The sequence below is a fragment of the Molothrus ater genome, chromosome 20 (genome assembly GCF_012460135.2).
Source record: "Molothrus ater isolate BHLD 08-10-18 breed brown headed cowbird chromosome 20, BPBGC_Mater_1.1, whole genome shotgun sequence".
Taxonomy (NCBI): Eukaryota; Metazoa; Chordata; class Aves; order Passeriformes; family Icteridae; genus Molothrus; species Molothrus ater.
The window spans coordinates 1,730,463-1,754,622 of NC_050497.2; the positions used below are offsets into that span (position 1 = coordinate 1,730,463).

General features: G+C 53.7%; 1 protein-coding gene across 1 annotated transcript; it reads left to right on the forward strand.

The window, feature by feature from the left end:
• The first annotated feature begins 5,091 nt into the window (after positions 1–5,091).
• On the forward strand, positions 5,092–23,428 carry TPRN (taperin). The gene is given in 5 exon segments (XM_054516932.1): positions 5,092–5,979; positions 5,981–7,282; positions 20,938–21,115; positions 21,330–21,457; positions 22,289–23,428. Coding segments are annotated over 5 exon segments (2,559 nt in total). The 3' UTR covers positions 22,352–23,428.
• The last annotated feature ends 732 nt before the right edge of the window (positions 23,429–24,160 follow it).

The following is a 24,160-nucleotide window of genomic DNA, read 5'->3' on the forward strand; positions in this document are numbered from 1 at the left end:
GTTCAGGTGGGGGTGGCTGAAGGAGCCCAGCGGGTTTGGTGCTCCCATCCCGGGGAACCAGGCTGGAGTCCTACCCAAACGTGCTCAATGGGCTGCAGCTTTTCTGCTGTATTTCCTGTTGTGCTTTAATAACACTATTCCTGGAACTGGGTGACTTCAGCTGTGATGCCAAGCAACAACACAACCTAGCTCTCAAGGGCTGGGAGCCAGCGCCCTTTTGGGATTTTTTTCCCTTTGGAGTTCAGGCACCAGTTTTCATTTCCAGCTCCCTTTGCTTCTGCAGAGTGAGGGGGCATCAGCAGCTTTCTGAACGGAAAATTCCGTGCCTGAGTAGCAAGGAGGAAAGGAAAGAGTGACAATGGGTCTGGTGAATGTGGAGAAGGGGAGGTTATGTCCAGTAATGCCCCTAAACTCTGATATGATTGAGCAAGTTTCTTTCAGCTTTCACAGAAAAAGAAGCAATGTTATCAAAGTAATGGGGGGAGCCCCAGACCACTTCAGTGGAATTATCAGTTGACAAACCTTGTGAAAATAAACCACTCTGCTGATTCTGCCTCTGCTCTCTGTGGGGTTCAGAGGAGCTGGCAGCATCCTGCTCCTTCCCAACCCCAGCTGGAGTGCAGGGCAGGGTGGCTCCAGCCATCCCTGCTGGCTCCACACAGACCTGTCTGGGCACCCAGAGCCCTCCTTGCTCTCCCATCCCAGCAGAAGCTGAAGGCACAGCAGGGCCATAAGGAGCTGGAAATGCTGGGCACAAGAGAGGCCCTGGGGTTGGAGAACCCAACCTGGTTTGGGGCCAAAATGGTCTTGAGGCTAATGGAGAGTTTTAAAAACAAAGACTGTGCTCTCCCAGGCCTCGGTGGGCCTTGGAGCAGCAGGCTGGCTCCTTGGAAAGCGAGAAGGAGGTTCCAGGGACCCCAGCACCCCCACTGTGGTTTCTGGCTGCTGCTGCAGGGCCAGCCCTGCCTGACTCAGGAGCCCTCTGCCACCTCAGGGTCCTCTGGGGCTCTGCTGCTTTGTGTGGGATAACCAGGCCTCGAGTACGCAAATGTTTCTAGGGCTAAAGACGTGATTTAATAAAAAGAGATGTTTCTGGGAAAGCTGCTTTTTTCTCGTGGTTTTGGGGCTTTTTGGGGTTTTTGGGGGGTTTTTGGGGTTTTTTGGGGTTTTTTGGTGTGTTTTTTTTTTTTTTTTGTTGTTGTTGTTGTTGTTGTTCTCTGGCTGAGTTTATAAACCCAGGAAATGGCACCTGGCAGATGCTGTGTGAGGGAAATGAGCTGTGAGGAACCTGTGGTGCAGGTGAGGGACCTACAGGCACTGGGCACCTCTGCATGGCAGCAGCTGAACACACAGGAGCAGAGCTCATGAGGGACAAGAGGCCAGGTGCAGCTGAAAGGGGAAAAAAGCAAAAAATCCTGATAATTAAACAAGGGACCATCTGAGAGGCACAAATCCAGTCATGGGAATAGGACAGGGATAGCTCAGAGTGATTCAGGTTCCAGCAGCATCTGCAGCTTAGTGAGTAGGGGGTGCTAAGGAATTTAGAGGGCATTAGGGATTGTGCCTCCTCCTGGGAGGAAGGCTAATCCCTGAGCACCCTCCCAGACACAGAAACAGGGCCCTGGAGAAATCAGAGGAGGTTAAAGACCTGGTAATCCCCCTGGGGAAAACAGACCAGCTCCAAAACAGCACGTCCCCAGGAGGGCAGAAGGCAATGAAGGAATTCTGATAAAGCACTTTCTCTCCCACAGGCCTGTTTGAGTGAACTGCCACTGACTTGAACTCCCAGCTGCAATTTTCCCCTTATCTCCAATGCTGACAGTCACCTGCACGATCATCCTCTGATAGATGTGGTAATTGCAGCCCCTCAGCACAAAGAGAAACAGGCTGGACAGCTCTGTCATTTGGGCCATTTTTCTTCAGCCCTGGGATCTCAGTCCCTGTTTCTCCATCCTCCCCATGTGGGGATATTCTCCATGTGCCCACCTCCACAGTGAGGTGGGATGTGCCATATTCACCTCAGCTGTGTGACAGATGACAGAAATCACCCTTGATCCTTTACCACCCACTGCACAGCCTTGTGGCACCACTGATGCCTGGAGGGCCTGGTGCCCAGAAAGATCATCCAGATTCTTTATCCTCTATCTTGGAACCATTCCATGTGTCCTGGTTTTAAATCAGCACCATGAGGTACAAAGTCAAATTTTCTGGAGCAGCCCAGGTACAAGGGGTTACTTTTCCCTGTTCCCTCTTCCCTCTCCCTTGGTGCTCTGTTGCAGGCAGTGCGTGATGGACACAAACTGGAGTGGGAGCTGAGTTTAAGGTGAAATCACACAGAGTCGTGCTGGGCCCTGCTCTCTCGTCCCCTGGGGGTACTTGGGGCTGTTCCTTTCCTCAGACCCTGTCGTGCTGTCTCTGCACCTCCTCTTGCAGCCCCGCAGGCGCAGCAGCCGTGCCCGGCTCTGTCCGTGCCCCGCGGTGGCACTTTGCCATCACAGCCTCCCAGTGCCGGCCCCTGCCATCATCACACCTGGGCTTTGTAATCGAGCGTTCCCTCTTGTGCCAAAATTCGAGCGGGATTCCCGGGAGCCTCCCGGGAGCAGCCCCGGGCACCCGGCCGGGTTCCCCGCGGCTGTGAACACATCGGGATTAGCCCCAGGGCTCTGCTTGCCGGCCAAGTGCCGCTGCCCAGCCCTCGACACGGTTTCACTGACTCAGCCGGGGCTTGGAGCAGTTGACAGAAATGATGGAAGGCTCTCAAATCCTGACTGGCAGGGGAGGGGATGAATAATGGTTGGATTTATTGTTTTGTTCTAAAGGCAGGCGGGCATGCAGTGAAACCGGCAGATGTCAGGTTCAATGTCCACAAAGGGAGGCGTTTTCTTTGCGCCAGGTGCAGCAAAACTGTGCGGGATTGATTATTTCAGGATTTACGGGCTTTACACAGGCTCAAAAGCCAACCAGACAAGACCACGAAAGAGAAATCCATTGAGATCTCCGAGCACAAAGGCACATTGTTGGCTCTGGCCGTGCCTGAGCCATGAGTCACCAGAGGCGGGGAAATGTCTCTACCCGCTTGCTCCGCTCTTTATGCTCAGCCCCGGGCACCCCTGTGGCCCTGCTGTAGGCAGATGGAGCCGTGCTCCAGGGAGTGCGGCAGGTCATGCGTGAGCCTCACATCGGCCCCGAGTTATTTCAGGTGAAAGGCTGGAGCTGCCTCCTCCCCAGAGCGTCGGGGGCGCTCACCCGGCACGGGCAACTTCGGCAATAAAAGCTATTTCCAGTGGTGTTGTGAAAAAATGCACGTATTTTATGATTGGCTTTTCGCAAATGTTAAAATGAATATGATATGTGTTGTGTTAGAAAGTAATGCTGTATTAATTCTCTTAAGTACTGTGTTAAATATAGTTTCAGGTTATAAAAATTGTTAAAATAGAAACGATGCTATGTAGGATACATTTTTTAAAGAAAGGACTCGCAGCGAGATAGCAGCCACAGGACACCTAAAGCGCTCAGAGGAAAAGAATTTATGGCTCTCTTATCAGAAGAAACGAACTTCTTCCTGCCTCGAAGGCGCTGTTAGGATTCGGAGGAAGAAGTTGACGATGACCAGACAAAATCCTGTGTTTGAATGGAATTTATGCATCATGTATGAGGTGTATGAATATGCACAGGCTGTTGCTTTTAAGGGTTAATCCTTTGTTAACGTGGGTCCTTTTTCGGGCTCGTGCTGCCCAGAAAAAGGTACCCGGACATCCGTAACTCTTTGTATTTATTGTCTCATATTGTCCTAATTCAATTTGTCCAAATTATTACTCTAATTGTATTACTATTTTTAATAACCATTTTATTACTATTAAACTTTTAAAATTTTAGAAACAAGTGATCGGCGTTTTTCACAGGTATCATTTCCAGGTCTCGTTTGAAGAGGGTGTGATTGCTCTGTTGTGGCTCGGGAGTGCAAAGGTAGGAGCCTTATCAGCAGGACACGGAGCTGCTCCCGTAAACACAGCGGCGCTTTCGGCTCCCAGCGGGGGCAGCCGCCCGTGCCGGGCGCGGCTCGGGGAGCTCCCGAGTCCTGCCCAAAGGTAACTCCGTGCCACGGGCACGGGCCGGGTCCCCCGAGTCTCCCAGGCGAGGGTTTGGGAGGCGTGGGAAGCGCTGCGCTGCGGAGCGATGGTTTCCTGATTGCGCACACTTCCCAAAGACACCTGCGGGCGGCTGATAACGGGCGCTGACTGGAAATAACGCCGCGGCGGCACTTTAGTGTCCAACAAGTGGCTGCCAATGAATCACTAATCACAGAATAGCTGGGGTTGGACGGCACCTCTGGAGATCGTCCTGTCCAGCCCCCTGCCAAGACAGGGTCACCCGGAGCAGGTGACACAGGAACGCTTCCAGGTGGCTTTGGGATGTCTCCAGAGAGGGAAGACTCCACGACCTCCCTGAGCAGCAAAGAGCAAAATGGGAAAATTGCTCTCCCGCTCTGCTGCCATGTGCCATGGAAAACTCCACTTGTGTCCATCAGAGCTCTCCCTAAAACACTCTGACGGTCCGGGTATCACAGACACTGCTCCAGAGTCAGGGGCTGGTTCCCTGTTCCTGCACAGGCACCTGCTCCGCCTGCGACGGCGGCCGACATCCCAAGGGTGACCCCGAAAGGCGTTTATCGACCCTGCCTTCGGCTGGCAGCAGACGAACCAGTGCGGGATGGGGGAATGGGCACATATGGGTGTTTTGTGTGTTTTGGGATTCTGTGTCCGTCACTATGGCTCGTGTCCCGGGCCGGGGGTCTCCTCTGTGAGGGGACGGCGATGGGGCGGCGGGGCCCGGCCGGTTCCCAGCCGGGGGATGCGGCACCACCTCAGGTCACATCGCCATGCCCGGACCGCGCCGCTGTCCGGCGGCCCCGGAGCCCTTGTCCCGGGCAGCGGGGGCGGAGCGCTGACCCCGGTCCGGAGCGGGGCGGCCCCGGCGCACCTCCGGCCCCGCCTCGGCCCCGCGGGGCCGGCCCTGCCCGGCCCGGGGGCGGTGCCGCGAGGCCGCCCCGGTGCGGCGGGGCCCGGCCCGCAGAGCCCCAGCGCCGCCGCCATGAGCAGCGCGGAGCCGCCGCTCGGCGCCGGGCCGCGGGCAGCGCCCGCCTGGCAGCGGGAGATCCTGGAGCGCAAGCGGGCCAAGCTGGCCGGGGCGGGCGGCGAGCCCGAGCCCCCGGCCGGGGAGCGGCTGGTGGTGGCGGAGAGCCTGGGCCCGCTCCGCGAGAACCCCTTCATGCGGCTGGAGAGCGAGCGGCGCCGGCTGCGGCAGGGGCGGCCCGGGCCCGGCGGCGCGGCGCGGCCGCTGCAGCAGCTGCTGGAGCTGTACAGCGCCGTGCCCGGCATCCGCACCATCCGCGCCGACAACATCCTCATCATCGAGTCCCGCGCCGACCCCGCCGCCTGCTTCGCCGCGGGGGATGCGCCGCCCGCCCGCCGCCGGGACCCGGCCGGCGCCGACCCGCTGCGGGAGCTGCTGGCCCGGCGCGGCGCCGCGCTCGCCGAGATCCGCGCCGACCAGGTCGTCATCTACGAGACGGCCGAGCCGCCGGAGCCGCCCGAGGCGGCCGAGCCGGGCACCGTCAGCCGCCTCCTGGAGAAGTTCGGGCAGCGGCCGCGGGGCCGCCGTCGCCGCGTTGGGGACGCGCTGTCCGGGACCGGCGGGGCCGCGGCTCCTCCGCAGGTGGGACCGGGCGCTGCCCGGGCCGCGCCGTCCGCTCCGCCCGCGGGACCCGGCTCCCCCCGCGCCCCCGCGCCCCTCCAGAAGGGGCCCGGCTTCCCCCGGGCTCCGGCGCCAAAGGCGGGACCGGCATCTCCGCCCGCGGTCCCGGCCACCCCTCCGCCGCTCCCGGCTCCCCCCCGCGCTGCCACCCCTCCAGCGGTCCCGGCGGCCCCCCAACCCACAGTCCTGCCGCCGGCTTCCCCCCGGGCTGTCACCCCCCCCGCCCACGGCCCCTCCACGGGTTGTCACTCCTCCGCCCACGGTTTCCCCGCGGGCTGTCACCCCCCAGCCCACGACACCCCCGCGGGCTGTCACCCCCCAACCCACGGCACCCCCGCGGGCTGTCACCCCCCAGCCCGCACCACCGCCCCGGGTTGTCACCCCACAGCCCCTGTCCCCCCAGCCCACCCCGGCTCCCCCCCGGGCTTTCACCCCCGAGCCCGCAGCCCCCCAGCCCGCCCCGGCTGCCCCCCGGGCTGCAGCCCCTCAGGCGGTCCCAGGTACCCCCAAGGCTGCGGCCCCTCAGGCCAACTGCTTCCTCCACAAGATCAGCTCCAACTCCTTCACGGTCACACCCCGGGGGCAGCCCCCCAGCGTCCGCGTCCCCGAGCCCGGCGCTGTCCCCGCCGGCCGCCCCGCAACGCCCAAGGGGCCACCAGTGCCATCCACCAGCCCTTCCCATGCCAGAGCCAACGCCAGGAGGCCAAAGCCGGAGGAGGCCGAGGTGGCCGTGTCGCCCCTGCCCAGTGCCAGTCCGGCCCCCAGTGCCACCGGCGCCGTTCGGCCGCTCTCCGCCTCAGCCCCCCGGGCCGGGGGCTCCTTCGAAATCCTCCCGGCCCCCAAACCTGACCTGGCGGCCATCCCAGCCCACGACCTGCAAGCACAGGCTCTGGCCAAGCTGCGCCTGAATTCGCGCAATTCCTTCGTCTTCGTGCCCCGCCGGGAGGGCAGCCCGGCTCGGCCGCCGGCGCAGATTGCCAGGCCAGGGCCACCGCCCTCGGAGGAGAAGGCACCCCCGGAGCCCCCGAGGGCTCCCGCCCCCGAGCAGGAAGAGCCCATCACTTCCCCAGCGGCGCCTCTGGATCCTCTGGTACCTGTGACTTACATCGATGACATTGTGGAGACGGACAGCGGGGCTGGCCCGGCTGCGAGGACGGGGAACTTGGTGGATCAGCCCGGAGGAGCTGGCCCCGACCTGGAGATGGAGTTTTCCTCTGTGCCCCTCTACAGACCGCACTCTGCCCCCCAGCAGAGGGGAGGCAGCACCTTCACTGTCGTGCCCAAAAGGAAGCCCGTGGCCCCGGGGCTGCAGGCTGTCCCCGATGCCAGCGGAAGGCCGCAGCGGGAGGAAGAGGAGGAGGAGGAGGAGAGTAAAGGAAGAGGCAAAGCCGTGGAGAACGCTGATGGGCCTCAAGTGGGGATATCCCATAAAAAGCGCTACCCCACGGTGAACGAGATTGAAGTGATCGGGGGGTACCTGTCCCTGGAGAGGTCCTGCATGAGCAAGACGGGCTCACGCCGCAAGAAGGTAACCGGGCACCTCTGTGCTCAGCAGCCAGGCTGCGAGTGCTGGGGCTGCTTTGGGTTTGGCTGCTCATGAGGCACTGCTGGGAACAGGGCAGTGTGTTTGCCCCTTGTGGGAGCCAGAGGCTGCCTGCAGAGCTCCCTGAAGCAGGGGGTAAAATGGACTGGAAAACAGGAGAGGGAAGGTGGAACTCCACCACACTGATGCGAAGGATGTTTCAGAATGGTGAGGAAGGAACCAGAGATTAATATTGCTTATGGTATCCAATATTAGGAGAGTTTGCAACTCTGCAAGTCCAGTTTCTTGTTTGCTTTTACTGTCTCCTGGAACTTAAAAGGGAGCCTGAGGACCCGAGCTGGGAGACGGGACTTGGTGTATTAAACAGAATTTGCCCTCAGGGAGGGGGCACTGGGGACTGTCCCACAAAGCAGCTGAGGGTGGGATATGCCCTGTGACAGCTGCAGGGCCTCTCCCACCCCAGCCCTTCTTGGAGATACGATAATGGAAAGTAAAGTATTTCAGGAATTTAGGAAATCAGGGGGAGCTGCATGGTTGGAGCAGCTGTGGGCTTGCCCTCCCACTGTGCTCGCTGTGTCTGAGGGGTTGGACATGTTGAGCTGCCCGTGGTCCCCCAGGCAGTGTGGCATTGGTGTCTTCCCCGAATTAGTGATCTATTGATAGAGGCTCAAGAATTAGGTCTCGATTAGGCAGAAAGAGATCAGCAAGAACTTAACTCCCATTGATAGGATTATACCACCTGCTCCTTCTGAATGTGCAGCTACAGCTCTGAAGATCCAGGAGATGCTGATTGCTCCAAATGCCTTTGGAGGGAGCGAATGCCAGATTTTCTCACGGCTTGGGGAGTAACATAGATCCTTCCTAGCCCTAAATTGAAAATTAATTTTTGTAGGGCTTGCTGAAATGCATCTGGATGTGACAAGAGGAGCGGGGAGAGTTGTTGGGCTCTGAAAGCAGCACACTGAGGTGGCACATCCCGACTTAGGGCTGTGATGTGACATGTTTTTCCATAGTAGGAATTGTTGTTGGACGTTTCCGTTACCCAAATCCAAATAGATAACTGAGGGACTGGATGCACATGGGTGCCTGAGGCACTGAGCATGATAATTTGAGGCAATCCTTTGAGCAGGATGCATCTCATTTGAAGGGACTCGGGGAGTGCTGCTTCCCTGGCTTAACGCTGTGGAATTCCTCCCTAAGCACATGCAGCCTGTGGTAATTTGATGGTGACTAATACAGGGAGCAGGTCTGGAGCACCTTGAGAGACAGAACAAGCAAATGAGCAGGGGTGTTGATTCTTGCTCATTGCTCCTGAAGTTTTTCCTTGTTTTCCTACAGGGAAGTGCTTGGTCAGACTGGAGTTGTTCTACTGCCTAAACACCTGCTGGCTTGCACTCATTGCAGCTGTTTGGGCTCTGTTCAGGTTCAGTTTGGGGTGCTAATTTGATTTACACCAAATCAGGTTTGTGGTCTAAAGGGTGAAAATATTAATGCAGCATGTTACAGTTCAGAGTGCTCTTAGGATAGAGCAGAGGACACAGAGAGAATCTTGTGGGAGGGTCATACTTGAGTAAGCCCTACTTCTGATGGAGCTGAGGAGCTGATTTTTCTGAGCAGGGTATGCTGTTGGGGCACAAGGAACAAAGCCTCAAGTAAAAACAGTTAAATGGTGCCCAGTGGAAGGTATCCTTAACAAAAAGGAGGGAGGGAGATGAGCACAGGTCCAGTGCAGTGACTGAATTGTTTTTTGGTTGGTCAAACCCAGAGAAGTTGTGGCATGTCCAGCCTTGGAGCTGTCTGAAACTTGCTAGGGAAAAGCTTTAAACAACTGGCAAGTCAGTCTTGCTTAAGGCAGGAGTTTGGGCTAGAGACCTCCAGAGGACCTTTCCCAGCCTAAAATATCATGTGATATTGGTTAACTACTGTTCTGTGTGTCAGTGGTGGATTTGTGTGACATTGGGCAGGTCATGGAGCTTCTCTGCCCCTGTTCTTATCAGCTTAACAGCATTAGCTGCCCTGCTGTGCTGCTGAGGTGCCAAATACTGCAAGGTGCACACAGAGCTGTGCTCTAAGAACTGTGTGTGGGGCATCCTGCAGGAGAACTTGTGTAAACATTTGGTTTCTGAGAGGAGAGAGATTAAAAGGCAAAGGAGAAACTGCCTGTTATATTTGCAGAACTCAGGAAGCTGCAGCCAATACGGATCCTTTGAAAAATAAGATGGAGCTGAAGGAAAGTAGTCAAGACACAAGTTTCTGGGTGAAGTTAAATGTGGTATGGGAGAAACACCCATTTTTCTTTCAGCTCCTTCCTGCTCAGTCAAGCACAGAGTATGACTTTGGAGCCAGGGTCTAGAAGATGCTGATGGGGGACAAATGGAAAGATTTCTGTTTACTCTTGACCTAGAGGATGTTTGTGGCTGTACTCTGGGTAATAAGGCTGAGTGTTGATGCCTGAAAAGGAAGGAGCTCGTATTAAGATGCATTCCTTGGTTTCTTCCCAAGAGATCACTCTGTGTCTCCAAGGCAACCAGCCAAAAACAAGAGTTCTGTTTTGTAGCTGTGTCGGGGTTTTCAGAAACTCGATTTTGGCCTGAATTGGGCAGAAACAGACTGTTCTTGTGAGCAGGGAGCTGCAGTTGTTTGTTAAAACCAATCCCCTTTCTTTTTTGGGGTGTCAAAACCTGAGGCTGGTTTTAGTGAGCAGCTCCTGTGTCTTTTGGGGTGAACAAGCCCTTCTTGTGCCAAGCATCTTCGTTTCCAAACCTTGCTTTGAAAAGATCTTTAATTATGCTCCATACTCAAGCAAGCAGTCCTTAGTGAAACTTCAAGAACTTGGAAAAGTTTAGCTGTTTGCTGATGCCCAGCAGAAATCTGGGAGATAAACAGCAGGTCAGCAGAGTCTGGAAATGCTCTGGATCAATGGCTGGCTGTGCAGTCAGGGGTAATGATTTATTAGGAAGGAGGGTGTCAGCCCCTGCCAGTTGCACCCCACAGTTCTCTCAGATGCAAATGGTGTTTTTCTTCAAATGTAGAAATTCAGCCTCCCTTTTCCATCCCCATGTGTGGCCTCTGATTGCCTGACTGTGGTAGCAGTGGCAGCCAAGTGGAGCTGCTGTGGTCTGAGTCCCCTGATCCACATCCTCCGTGGCTTTTTGGGAGTGTGGCTGGGACAGGCTGGCTTCCAGCACTGTCCTGCACAGAGGGAGCTCCAGCCCCTGCTCCTGGCTGCTGGCAGTGGCTGTGGCACTTGTGACTTTGCTGTGGCCTGGGGGATGCTGCTGCTTCAAGGCCTTTCAGGATAAACAACTCGATTGCTCCTTGCAGACCTTCAGATATGTGAAGCAGCTGTTACTTTGGGGGTTGGAGCTGGAGCTTGCTGAGGGAGAGGAAGATGATGTATTGGAAATAAGCAATCTGTTCCCAGCTCTGTTGTGGGGCTGCTGTGGGGGGACAGGGACTGTGAAGGTCAGTGTGGGGCTGTGTGGGATGGGACACATCAGGGTCTGCAGGTGGAGGGCAGAGCCTCGGCCCTGCTCACCCTGGGGGATGGATGAGCTGGAGCTGCTGTGCTCCTGCAGGGCTTCAGGTGCCCTTCAGGGCTGTTCATCTGCTCTGGGGCTGTTTTGAGATTTCTCAGGCAGTACCACCAGCAGTTCAGATAAAGCACTGTGTGTGGGACTCAGTCTGAGAAGTGTGTTTGCAGCTCCAAAGGGATGTGCCAGAAGCTGCTGGGCAGCTGCTGGAGGAGCTGGCTGAGCTCTCAGAGAGGACAGGATGCATGTGCAGGGGTGGAAGGAGACCTACTGACCTTTATTCTAAACTGAGAGTGGGGCAGAGGATGCAGCACAGTGTTGGTGACCTCTGCTCAGGGCTTCTCTTTGTACTCTGTTATTGCAGAGAAGTAAAGGCATGTCAGCAGTGCCAGGAGGAAGGGAAGGCTTTGCTGCAGGATGTGGATCTTTGGGATCTCAGAGGATAAAATCTTGCTCATCTGGGCTGACAAGAGTCAGTGGTGGTTTGGTTACCTGCCAGAATAACGTCCAATACAGTTGTTGATGAGATAGAAATCTGGGTTTTTGCAGTACATGTGGTTGGTGTGTGGGGTGAGAGCTGGGCAAGGACAGAGCACTGCAGGGCCAGCTGGGCTTCCACAAGCAGTCACTGGCTTTGGGATTCAGGCTCTCCTCTGGCTGGAGGCTGGACTCTGCCCTGGCCCTGCTCCTTCGCTGTGTCACTCCTGCAGTGCATCCTGAGTGTTTTCCTCTCCAGGATCCGGTACCTCCTGCAGATCCTGCAGGGAAGGTGAATGAATTCTGGCCAGGCCAGCCAAAGTCCTGTGAATAACAGGACCTGAGAGCCAGCAGACATCAGGTTGTTGATGGATTTAATGTTTAGTGCTTGTCACAGCTGGCAGTTTGCCGTGTGCTGGCAGGCGAGTCGCAGCCCAGTGTGAGCAGGGATTACGGGAACAAGGCTGCTGGGATCCAAACAGTTGGAGTCTAAAGCTAAATTGTCTTCAGAGATGTTCAGCTGAACTTCAAAAAGTTCCATCTTACACAAACTTTAGTATGGTCCATGTCCTAATCTTTTGAGCTGCGTAAAGCCTGAATGTGGCTTCCAAATTCCCACTTAAAAGTCTGTTAAAAGATTACTTTAAATACCCCTCAGTTTTGATGATGGGCAGCAGCTTTGTTGGTCTAACCTGCTGAACTTCCTGCTCTGTAGTTTTCCATCTGTTCAGTTCTGCTGGAGATGGTCTCCTGTGAGAGCCAGGTGTAGGTTTGGGATGTTGGCAGGGATCAACATTTCCAGCTGCTGCCCAGACCTGTTTGGAGCAAGTTTGCACAGAGTGGAGTCTAAATGCTGGTGGCTGCCTGAAGTTGTTTTTTTTTTTGCAATGTATAACACAAGTAAATTAACCATAACACAAGTAAATTAATTTAGTAGTAGAAGAAGAAATCTCTCTGCAAGACCTCCTTTGATGATGTCATCCCTGTGTTTTGGAGGGGTCAGGGCAGAGATTTGTGTTCTTTAGCTCTTGGAGAACTGCGTGTTCCTGTTCTATTTTCTGTCTCAGGCTGTGCTCTGCTGGGGCAGATTCATCTGCCACCTTTAAGGAGGGGCCATGGCAGTATCTGACATGGATGTATTGCATTTTTAGGAGATGAGGTCAGCAGTGATAAGTCATGCTCAGGAAATAAGTGTCTTGATGAAGTGCGGCCCCTCCCCGGTGGAGATGATCTCCATTAGCTGTCAGATGGCAGCAGCCTCTTTCACCCAGACAGAAAAAGCCATTTTCCTGCCCTTTGCTAATTCCACTGATTATTTTTTCTGTGATGTTGATGGCTGAAGCCTGGAAATCAGAATTTGCTGCAGTTACAGCTTTTAAACCACTTCACAAGCTGCCCCCGAGGCTGTCTGTGGGGCAGTGGGTGGTTTTTTGTTTCCCAGTATGTGCCAGCACCTTGAAGTGCTGAGACTTTGTTGTATGAAACCCTGGCAGTCTGAGTCAGATTTATCTCATCTCATCTCTGTAGTGGGAAACTTTCTGTGACTTAGGCTCTGCATGGCCTCACCACTCCCATGCTTCTTCTCATGCTGCAGTGACAATCTGAGTCCGAATTCCCCTGGTTCTCTTGCCCCCATGTCCTGCCTGCTGCTGTCAGCACTGCAGGAATGGACAGAAGGGCTAAAATAGAAACTCTGACGCAAATCAGAGCCAAGTCTGGCTTTGAAGCTGGTTAGGACATGCCCAGGGCTCAGCGTGCCCCAAAGCTCAGGAGGAGATTTGAAGTACTTTGTGCTCTGAACTCTAATCACAAGGATTACAGTTAACGTTTTCTTAATCAGTTTGTTTAATCTGTGGACCAGATTGGAGATGGTTTATAAATTCCCTCCATCTCAAGGTTTCAGTTTGTTCCGGGTTTGGGTTTTCCTTTCCACTCTGGTTTTTCCAGTATGTGGTCATGGTGTTCTGAGAAGAGCAGAGGAAGGACACTGGGGTGGCTGGGGCAGGAGTCCTGCCCCAGGTCTGTGTTATGTGTGGGGAACAGTAAGGAAAATTAAAATATTTCGGTTTTGGGTGCAGTGGCAGGAAAGGAAATCTGGGTAAGAGCTGCTGCAGCAGCATTTCCTTCACCTCAGGGGCTGTGCTCACACCCCTCCAAGTGAAACCCGAATTGAAAACCTATTTACAACCTCTCTTTATACCTATTTACAGGCTGTTCCAGTGACTGCAGCAGTCCGTGGGGCTGGGAGGATATCCCTGTTTGCCAGTTTGTGTAGGAAGAGTCACATGGAGTGTCTGTGTCACACAGAGTGACTTCACAAACATCCTGGGAAAATCTGGGCTGGAGGAACTCGGGGCTGATGTTTTCTGAGAAATGCCCTTCGGATGATCTTGGGAACCTGGCAGGATGGAGCTGCAGCTTTGTGGGCATTAGAATGTAGGAAATATCTCAGACAAAACACTTGTGTGTGTGTGTGTGTGTGTGTGTGTGTGTAGGGAAATTGTCTCGCTTGCAGCTGCTGAAAATGCAGCTCTGAGGGCACATCCCTGAGGCTCCTGGTGAACCTGCTGCACTTGCTTCTCATCAAGGAAGTTCCTTTTGCATGTTAAAAGAAAGAGCAAGGGCAAGAGAGACATGAACTCTGTTGTGCAGGTGGTACTGTTCACATCACGGGTGCCTTTGGTCCTGAATGAGCTCCTTGACAGGGTGGGAAGTAATTCTGCTCCCAGCCTCTCTCTGTTTCCCATGGACTGATGCTCCATGGGTCCCATTCCAGCACCAAACCCAGGTATTTTTCTGAGCTGCTCTGGGCAGTCTGGGTCGCACAGAAATGTTTGTGGGTGGCAGCTTCATCACTGCACCTCGTTGTAGCTACAAATGGGCTGCTCAGAGCTCCTGTGAAATCCTGTGCTGTTGGGGAGCTCTGTGTGGCTTTTATAAGGACACCAAGTCTTGACACTAATTGTACCTTGATTATCCTGCTCCCTTTGTGCATTCAGATGAGATTTGTTTTGTACAAGCAGGGAGATTTGTCTGGTTCTTAGGGGCCAAGTAAGTAATTTCTGAATTGCCTGTTAAGCTGGGGAAGGCTCTGGCTCTTCTGCCTGCAGATGTGAGGAGGAATAAAGGGCTCCCAGGGTGAATGGCTGCTCTGTGCCCTGGCACACTGGGGCTCCAGCTGTGCTTGTGTGGGCACTGCAATCTCCCCTTGTCCTGCACAGTGAAGGGAAGAGTTAACCAAGCCACCTGCCCCACATGCTCTGGGGGCTGTCCCTACCCTGTCACCTCTCATCAGGAATTTGAAACTTGCCCGTGTCTTGCACAAGGAGTTTAATATTTCGAATCTCCATGCATTGCTCCTGTCTGCCATGTGCTTCAGCATATTGATTACACAGAGCTGGCTTTGTGGGTTGCCTTGTAAATGGAGACTTTCTTGTTTTGCCTTGTGGCTTGGGAGCTGGGATGTGATCCTGAAGGAAATGTCTCCTTTGCCAGCCACACAGGGCTTCCCTGACGTGCTCCTGCTGTAAATCTTTAGTGCTGTTAGCTCTACTCAGTAACTCACTGAGGTGCAGTTAATGGCTGGGCAAAAGTCAGTGTTACTCTCAGGAAACACTTCTTGGAAAAACAGGATCAAGTGATTCTGTGGTGTCATAGTTCCAGTTCCCCAAAACTCTTCTTCTTGTACAGAAAAGTACATTTCTGAACTGCCATCTGCAGTTTTCTGGGCACACTTAGAGTGCTTCAGCCATAGCAGTACAGGGTTAATCCGATATAGGAGCCAAGCCTTGAGCCCCCTCTTTTCTAGGGATACTTGTCAGGGGAAAACCCTTTCTTTCTGTGTCAGGGAAAGGCTTTAGAGGCACAAAAGCTCCTTATCTTCTGAATGATAGCAAATGCCTTGGTGATGTGCTGGTGATGCTGCAGTCCCCAGGGTACTGTTTCAGGCTGCCCACATAGTCTGTGCCTGGAGTTATTCAACAATTTGGGCTGACACATGACTGTGTTTTCAGGACAAGCACAGACACACAGACAAGCTCATTGCTAACTCCAAAAAATTGGCTCATTTTCCCCAAAAGCTTTTATCTAAAAGTTTCTTTTCATGGGAGATGTCTAGATCATTGACTGCAGGCTGCTGTGAAAAAACTGAAGGTCTCTGCAGAGGTTTAGAGTTTATGAGCTGCTTTTCTGTCTCCTTTTACTGACTCTGCTGCTCTGTGGGACTGGTGAGATGGGAAGAGCAGGTTAAACCCTTTGGGGACCTTTGTCCACTATAAAATCTGTGCTTCTACCCTGTTTCCAGTCTCACAAGCAGTTATTTGTCTGTGCAGAGACCTTCCCTCTCAGTCTGGCAGCTGGGAGGTTGTTCTGTGTCAGAACCTCCTCTTTGTACAGGTCCTGAGCCTGCACCCACCAACCCCATGGGTTTGGGGCTGGAGCAGCTTTCCTGCCCTGCTCAGGAGCTCTCTGCAGCCCTCCCTGGGATGCTCTGTGTGCACAGCCTTGCTGACACTCCCAGCTGGATGCAGTTTCAGGTATCAGGTGATGTCTTGTGCCTCCTTGACCCAATCTTTAACCAACCAGTGCAGCAGCAAATGTTCCTCGATGTGAGGTGGCACAGGAGCACAAGGTTCTTCAGAACAGTCGTTTTGTCTGTGCTTGATCTCTCAGAGATGTCAATCCCTGCTTTGTGTTCATGCTGGATCATCCACCTGTCCTGCAGATCCCAGGCAAACCCTCCTGTGCTGCTGAGAGGAGGCAACTTCCTTGTGGGGCAAGAGGAGGGACAGACACTGATCTTGTGACACAGAGACACAGACATCTCTTGTCTGTGGTGACGAGGGACAGGAGCCAGGGCACGGCTGGGGCTGGGCCAGGGCAGCTCAGGCTGGAGCTCAGGGCAAGGTTCTTCCCCCAGAGGGTGCTGGCACTGCCCAGGCTGCCCAGGGAATGGGCACGGCCCCGAGGCTGCCAGAGCTCCAGGAGCCTTTGGGCAGCGCTGCCAGGGATGCCCAGGCTGGGGCTGCTGGGGGGGCTGGGCAGGGACAGGGGCTGGGCTGGGGGATCCTTGGGGTCCCTCCAGCTCAGGATATTCTGTGATCCTGTTGTAGACCAGGTGTGAAAAGCTGCCTTAAATCACACCAGCACCACCCGGCAGCCCCTGCATGTCCTGGGGAGTCAGTGCAGTCCCTGGATTTGTCACCTGGGAATTATTGAGGCCAGAGGATGATTAGAAGAGAATCAGTAGTGAAGAGAGCAGCTCTTGATCCCTGGTGCTGCTCTTTGGGTCTGGTGAGGCTCTTGCTGGGTTGGGATGTGCTGGAGGTGCTGTGGGATGGCACAGGGCAGGGGTGGAGCCCAGCTTGTCCTTCACCACTCACCATCCCATCCTGCTCCTCAAGGACAGAGCAGGGATGGCAACTCCAGCAGGAGCCCCAGCTTTGGGAGATGGGAACCACTCACATGGAGGGGAGAGGGGCTCAGTCCTTCTCAGCCCCCCTGTTCTGGGCTGGTGTGAAGGGGAGCAAATGCTGACTCAGACTCTCCCTGCTGGAATAGAATTATAGGATGATTTTATTCATTTAATGTCTAGAACAATTACTTTTTCCTGACTGTTACAAGGCAAGGATTTGGATTGTCAAAGAGTTTTCAGTTTAAAAAGTGTAAACACCTTACTTTGGCTCATCAGCCAAGCAGCAAATGTAATAATGGGTGGTGAAGGGAAAAGCCACAGTAAGGAGATTCCTTCTGGAGCTGAGGATGCAGATTAAGCCCTGGAGACTTCCTGAGAGGTCCCTGGTGTGTGAGAAGCCATTGGGTCTTGGCTCTGTCATTAACACTGCCTTGCAGACTTTCTCCTCTCCCTTTTGGAGGTGAGGTGGCTGCTGACTGTCATTGCTCATGTTGTAGGTTGGGTTCTATAAATTGGTTCTTTTTGTTTTTAATAAACCTCTGTATTTGGGGGCTCTTTGGTGGCTGGTCTGGGTGCAGCCTGAGTCCTGACAGCCTGACACAGGGTTGACTTCCCTTTTCTAAATGAGATCTGCATGACTACTCAGATTTATGCTTTGTTGGGCAGTGTTTGCCCGGCTTCTCTTTCCTGGATATTACTCATTACTAGTTCAAATCCTAGCAAATAAATAAATGATTTTTGCTATGGCAACAAGATACTATTGATTGAACAGCACAATATTTCCTGAAAAGCCTGATTTACTCTTTCCAGTGTGTCTGATTGCTGAGCAGAGTATTTATATATATATTTATATATATATATATGGGTTTGGGTTGGACCCTGAGTTTGTGACACAGCTGTGGGTGAAGCCTCCAGCTGAGCAAAAAGTGACAAATCCCTGCAAACATCCACAGCTGAAGGGTGCAAAATTCTTGCTTGCCACAACTGGCAGCTGCTGCTGGGGCAGAAGCAGGGGAAGCAGTGCTGAGACAGGCTGAGCAGAGGCCTCTGGCTGGGCTCCAGTGAGCTTGGCTCTGCTGGGACACGCTTTTCTTCTAAAGAAACGTCCCCTGTTGCCTTTTGTGTTCCCATAAAAGTCCCTGTGGTCTGGCAAGGCACTGCTGGCTGTGCAAACCTGTTGTCTGTGCCATGACTGGGCTTTTGGTTTTCCTTTCAGGCTGGTTCCTGGGGCTGGAGCTGCCTGTGTTCCTTGCACACAACACTCAGCTGTGCTCTGTAGCCACTCAGAGCATTTCTCTGCCCCTGTGTCCCCTGGTTTTGCCTGAATGCTTCACTCTCCCTGTTCTGTTGGGTCAAGCAGAGCTGCTTTGTGCTTCCTGAAAGCCTTTTGTGCTTAGAGAGGGGAGCCCAGGTGCTGCCACAGCAGGGTTTGGGGTTTGGGCTCTCTCCCCATGGGCAGGGCTGAGTGCCCCAGGCTCCATCAGTGCCAGTGCCAGGCTGTGCCTCGTGTTTGCTCTGCCTGGGTGTGCCCAGGGCGTCATTGCAGCACCCTGGGGCTCTGCCTGGTGCAGGCCCTGGGAGCAGGGGCTGGCATCTGCCACAGGGCAGCTCAGCGTGCTCTGGGGGAACTTGTGCCACACACACCTCCCTGTATGAGCCTTGCAGGTGATCTTGGCCCCAGCTGTGCCCTGGGGCTGGCTGGTTGCTCTTGTTGTGTCAGGGGCTCCAGCACTGCCTCCTGCTTGAACTGGCTGTGGAGAGTGGGAGCTCTTGGGTGTGGGGTGTTGGTGTTGTGCCTGGGCTCTGTGTGGGATGTGGGTGTCTCCAGGCAGTTTCTGCTCCCTTCTGCTCTCTGGTTTTGCTCCCTGCTGAGGCTGTTTTCTCCTCCAGCACTGCATGCACCTTTGGTCCAAACTGGACTCAAAGTCATTTTTCTTAGAGATTTCCTCCTGATAGCAGAAACCCAGGAACATTTAGTTCCATCTCCCAAGCTTAAATTCTAAACCCCAGGGCATCTCTCTCCTGTCTGCTTTGTTTTCCGTGTTTAGCCAAGTACTTCTTGCCCCTCAGTGCCATTGGCAGCAGTGAATAAGTGGCCTCTGTGCAGTTTCTGGGGTAGCTCCTGGGCTTCCAGGAGCCCTGGGCACCTCCACCCTGGTGGCCTTTGTCCCTGGCAGCATGGCTCATCCCCACAGGACAGACACCACATTGTGAGCAGTGTGAGCAGCCTGGCTCGGATCAGGGAGCATCTAGGTCAGCAGCAGGGATGGGAAATTCAGGGAGCAGCAACTGGGATGCTCTCAGCTTCAGCACCATTTCATTCCAGTCCTTTTCTCTGAAATAGAATCACTCTTCTCCTCTGTGCAGGGAATGAGGAAAGGCAGCTGGTTCCCTCCATGCAGTTTCCATGCTGCCTTCTCCTGGGAGCAGGGGAAGGGGCCAGCCTGTGTCCCAGGTCCATCCTGCCCTGGGGCAGGGTAGCTCCAGCTGTGCTTTGCAGTGTGGAGGGGCTGCAGCTGCTCCCTCTGGTACCCAGATTCAAGCAAAGCTGCCCTTGTTGCTTTGCTGAAAAGCAGCAGTGAAATGCTCCCTGTCCTGCTCTGATCCCTCCAGAGCTCCAGGGACCCCGTGCACGGGCAGCACAGGTGGCACTGTGACCTGCTGGCAGCTCTGGCCCTTGGGGACATCCAGGTGTGACTTTGGCAGCCCCTGAAAATGCCACTCCAGTGCTCCTACCACTGCTGTGACAGGGAATGGCTGCACCAGGGCACTATTGGTGCTTGGGGCCAGGTGCCACTTCCCAGCCTTGGGGATTTTCTGTATGAGAGAACCATGGGGTAAATGTGCTGCACTCACCCCTGGCCTGTCATTACACAGCATCCGGGGAGATCAGAACCATTGGGCTCCTGTCACAAGTTGCCACGTCCTTTCCATTCTGTTCATAACCCTATTAGCTGAATTTTAATTGTATTTAGAAGTAAAGGGATCACAACACCCTTTTAGACAGCTGCTCCTGAACCTTGATCTGTGTTGGCTAAATACTTCCCCACTTTTGGCATGAACTTATTCCTGGCAGGCTTAGCCTCCTTATTTGTCTGATGTGTGCTGGCATCAGCAGTTCTGTGCTCCTTGGTGGCTATTTTCTGGAGTACTTACAAAGAGCTGCTATGCTTTTTCTCCACCTTCACTTTTGCTGGTGTGAAGGTTTTGCCAGTGAATCTCCTGTGCAGCTGTTGAGGTGACCTGTCAGCAGATCCCCGGAGCACAGGGGTAGGTAATGACTGGGACAGGCAGGGCTGCAGGGAACAAACCCCTCCCTCAGCTTTCCTTTTCAGCTTGGACGAGCACATTTGCACAGGGAGGAGGGAGCCAGGCAGTCCCTATTTCCAGCAGAAATGCCTTCCTTCATTCCTGGTTTATTAAAGCAGCATCCTAATGATGATTACAGTCCTGTAGCCAATCCCAAAGTTTCTTCCTCAGTTATTCACGGGTGCTGAACTTCTCTTAGGGCAAAGGTTGCTCTTGATTCCATTTTTAGTGTTTTTGCTCTCCAGTTTTCTTCATGGCCATAAAATTCCAGTTAGCCCTTGATGAACTCGTGTGTTTGCGTCACTTTCATTTCTCAGTCTCCCAGTTACGGTGGAAAGGTCATTAGTGACAATACTGGATAAAACTGGTTTCAAACCAGAACCTCTAAGGCCTCCCCCTTGCCCAGTACTTTCCCTGTCTGCTGCCACCTGTTACCATCTCTTCTTTAGCTGCTTCCTTCTTCTCACTTCTGGTTTTAAGCCCTGTTTAATGTAGCTTAAATAGCTCTTTGCCAAAATGTTCTCCTAAGACTGGAGTCCTGCTCATGGATATTCCTGTTTCCTGGAGCTTGGATACACAAAGGAGTTGCCAGGAATTAGCAATGTCACCTTTCCAACATGTGGGTGCTTTTCTGCTTGTCTCTCGTGTGAGAGACATGATGGCAGCTCCTGCTGGGTGCCAGTGTGAGGTGCTGGCAGGGGGAACAAAGAGCTGCTCCAGACCCCTTGGCTCTGCCTCTGGGGTTTCCCTCAGCATGGCAAGAGATCCACCCAGGCACTTGGGGAGGGACTGGGGGGGTCTGCAGTGGCTGCTTTAAACCAGGGGCAGCCCTGGCCTGTGCCAGAGCCAGCGCGGGGATCAGTCAGTTCTTGTGCTTCTCCCTGATAATTCTCCTTTGCTGTTGTCAGATGAAGATCTCTTTCAACGAGACGAGTTTGCAGACGATGTTTGAGTACCCCTCAGAGAGCTCCCTGGCAGAAGAGGATGAGGAGGAGGAAGGACACGCTTCTGAAACGGAGGAAAAATCTCGTACCTTTTATATTCCACGCCCAAACAGCACTTTGCATCCCAGTACACCTAACTCAGGTGAGTGAGGCACTGTGTGGGTGGGCACCGTGGGGTTTCTGTGGTGTCTGACACTGCCCACGTTTCCCACAGCCCCTTAAGGGGCTCCACATAGTGGAAATGCTAGTGGAGGTGAACAGGGCAGATGGGCAGCTTCCAGGCTGTCCCTGCTGGGATCTTGTCCCACTTCTTTTTGGGGTGGTGAGGAATATTTACCTCATCTTTGTCCTTGCAGCAGATTTATCCAGCTACACCCCAAAGCACTCCGTGAAGTTCAGCGAGTGGCAGGAGCAGAAGTATGAGGGTCCTGCTGCAGAGGGATCCCTCCCAAAGGATGCTGATTCCCAGGGGAACCAAGTCATGGTGAGGCTATAAATAACCAATTCTTGTTCTCCCCTGTGGGGTGGGGGTTGTTCCAGGCAGTGGATGGGACAGGATGTGCCTTTCCCTGCACACCTGTGTTTGTGTTCCTGCCCGGGGAGCTGTGTCACTGCTCCCAAAGGGACCATCACACTGTCCCACTGCCCCTCCGTGGCCGTGTGAAGGAGACTCGAGGCAGCTGGCACACTCTGCTCAGCACAGGACAGACATGGATCTGTTGGAACTAATCCAGAGGAGACCATGGAGATGCTCCAAGGGCTGGAGCCTCTCTGCTCTGCAGCCAGGCTGGGAGAGCTGGGGGTGCTCACCTGGAGAAGAGGAGGTTCCAGGGAGAGCTCAGAGCCCCTTCCATTGCCTAAAGGGGGCTTATAAAAAACAGAGATTTTTTTTTCTTTCTTTTTTTAATTTTTTTTTATTACATGGGCAGGTGATGGGATGAGGGGGAACGGTTTTAAACCAAAAGAGATTTAGATTCGATATTGGGAAGAAGTCGTTCCCTGTGATGATGGTTAAGCCTTGGCTCAGAGTGGCTGTCCCTGGATCCCTGGAAGTGCCTAGGGCCAGGTTGAACGGGGCTTGGAGTGACCTGGGATAGTCGAAGGTGTCCCTGCCTGCAGGAGGTTGGAACAAGGTGGGTTTTAAGACCCCTTCCAACCCAAACCATTGCAGGAATTCTGACAGTCCAGGGCACGTTTGGAGGGGGGCACTGACCACACACACCCAGTTAGCCCGGGCAGGGTGCCAAGGCACCGTGCAGGGCTGAGGGGGCTCCTCTGGCCCGGTCTGAGCCGCTGTGCTGTGCTCTGTCCCCAGCTCACCCCGGCGGAGAAGGGCGGACTCTCGGATTTCAGCAGCGAGCCCGCGCTCTATTTCTGAGGCTGCTCCGCGGTGCTGCAGCAGCGCTGCCGGGCAGGAGGGGCAGCGCAGCCCGCACGGCCACCGCGGCTCTCGCGGACCCTGCTGCCAAGGGTGGATGGACCACGTGCTCTCGGGCATCTCCGGAGAATATTTGCACTGGATTTTGGGACCGAATTACTGCTTTCAAGGCGTATGATTTATTCTGCCTGTGGCCTTGCATGTTCCTTGTTCAAGATCAGCTGCCGGTTAGGCAAGTGTGGGAAGGGCATCTGTAATCCCGGGATGGATGTGGATTTTTCTCAGCGCTTGTCTGAGTCCAGGCACTGTGCAGGGTCTGGACAGCTTTTGCAACCCTTCTCCCCAGTGGAGGATGGCTCTGGAGTGGAGCACTGGGCAGTTAGGTGGGTTCACAGAGTGGCTGTGATTTGACACATTGGGTGTCAGTTTGGAAAACCATTGAAGGTTCATGGTTTGTCCTTGGCATGTTTCCAGCTCTGGTTTCACTGAAACATCATGGAATTCATGTGCCAGTTACAAGCTTGTGGAATTCACTGAACACCCTGAGGGAGGGATGGGAAGAGCAATGAATGCCTTTAGCTTTAGATGTTATTTTTGCACCAATTAGTAGTGAAATGTCCAGACTGCCTCCAGCCTCTTGAAGATTCCCAAACATTGGCCATAGCTTTGGTCTGTCCTTCCCAACTCTGGCATTCAGTCTCTGGGAGTTGCTGGTTGTGCTCCAGTTTGCCAGCTCCTCTTGTTGCTTTGTTCCAAATCTGATTGATCTCTCTTGGTTGCTTCCTTCAAGCCACACTTGCTCTGCTCTTCTAGTCAAAGCACAGGAGGGAAGTTTCACTCCATTCTTCTGCAGAACTTGAACAAGGAATGTGGGTTATTTTTTGTTTTTTTTTCTAGGATTTTTATAGTTCTATTATAATTGTTTAATGCAGCCAATATGCAAAGGAATCTGCTAGAATCTTCCATTCAAGTTTTCTACTACTGTAAACTCAGGGTCAAAATTGCACTCTGGAACAGATGGAGCAGTGCTGCTAATGTGATTTGTACTTTGGGATTAAAAGAGATGTGGTGAAAACAGATCCGGCCTCTTTGGGCTTCATGGAATGAGTGGGGTGTGATCCAAAGGAACAGGCTGCTATCTTTGATTAAATTTGATGGTTACTGGTTTGTCTGTTATAGATTGTGAATGTTTGCTCAAGTGACACTGCTCTGTGAACTGAAAATGCTCTGCATACCTTGCACTTGGTTTGGTGTCTGTTGGAGCAGCAAGGGAAGGTTGTTCTTCTGGAAAACACAGGATTAAATGTTAGTACATCCCTACTTGTAGCTGTTCCCTTCTGCCCTGGGTGCCTAAATACTTTTGGAAGATAATGAAGAAAAAAAAAAAAGAGCTACTCAGTAGTTTTAGATGTTGGCTGGGGGGCCACAAAGAAACATTTTGCACCTCCTTGTCTGTTCCAAGCTAATTTGAGATCTGCAGCCTGTGTGACTTGCCAGGAGCAGGATGTGTGTGCAGTGCCTGGGACACGACACAAGGACCATGGAGTTCCATGAGTTGAGGCTTCTCCCATTAATAAAATTATTCAGGATAAGGTGCTGAGACTGGTGTAGAATGAGGGAAGATGTGAGACTGCTGGTGACTGCCAGATTTAAGGGGTGAGTTTTCAGCACAGCTTTTCTAGCAAAAAAGGTCCCAATGAGCATCTCCCCCTGTGGAAAAGCCCAGGTGAGTTTAAGGCAGCTCTGTGTCTTGCAAAACTGCAGCAGGTAAAGCAAAGCTGCTTTCAACTCAAGTTAGGAGGGACGAGG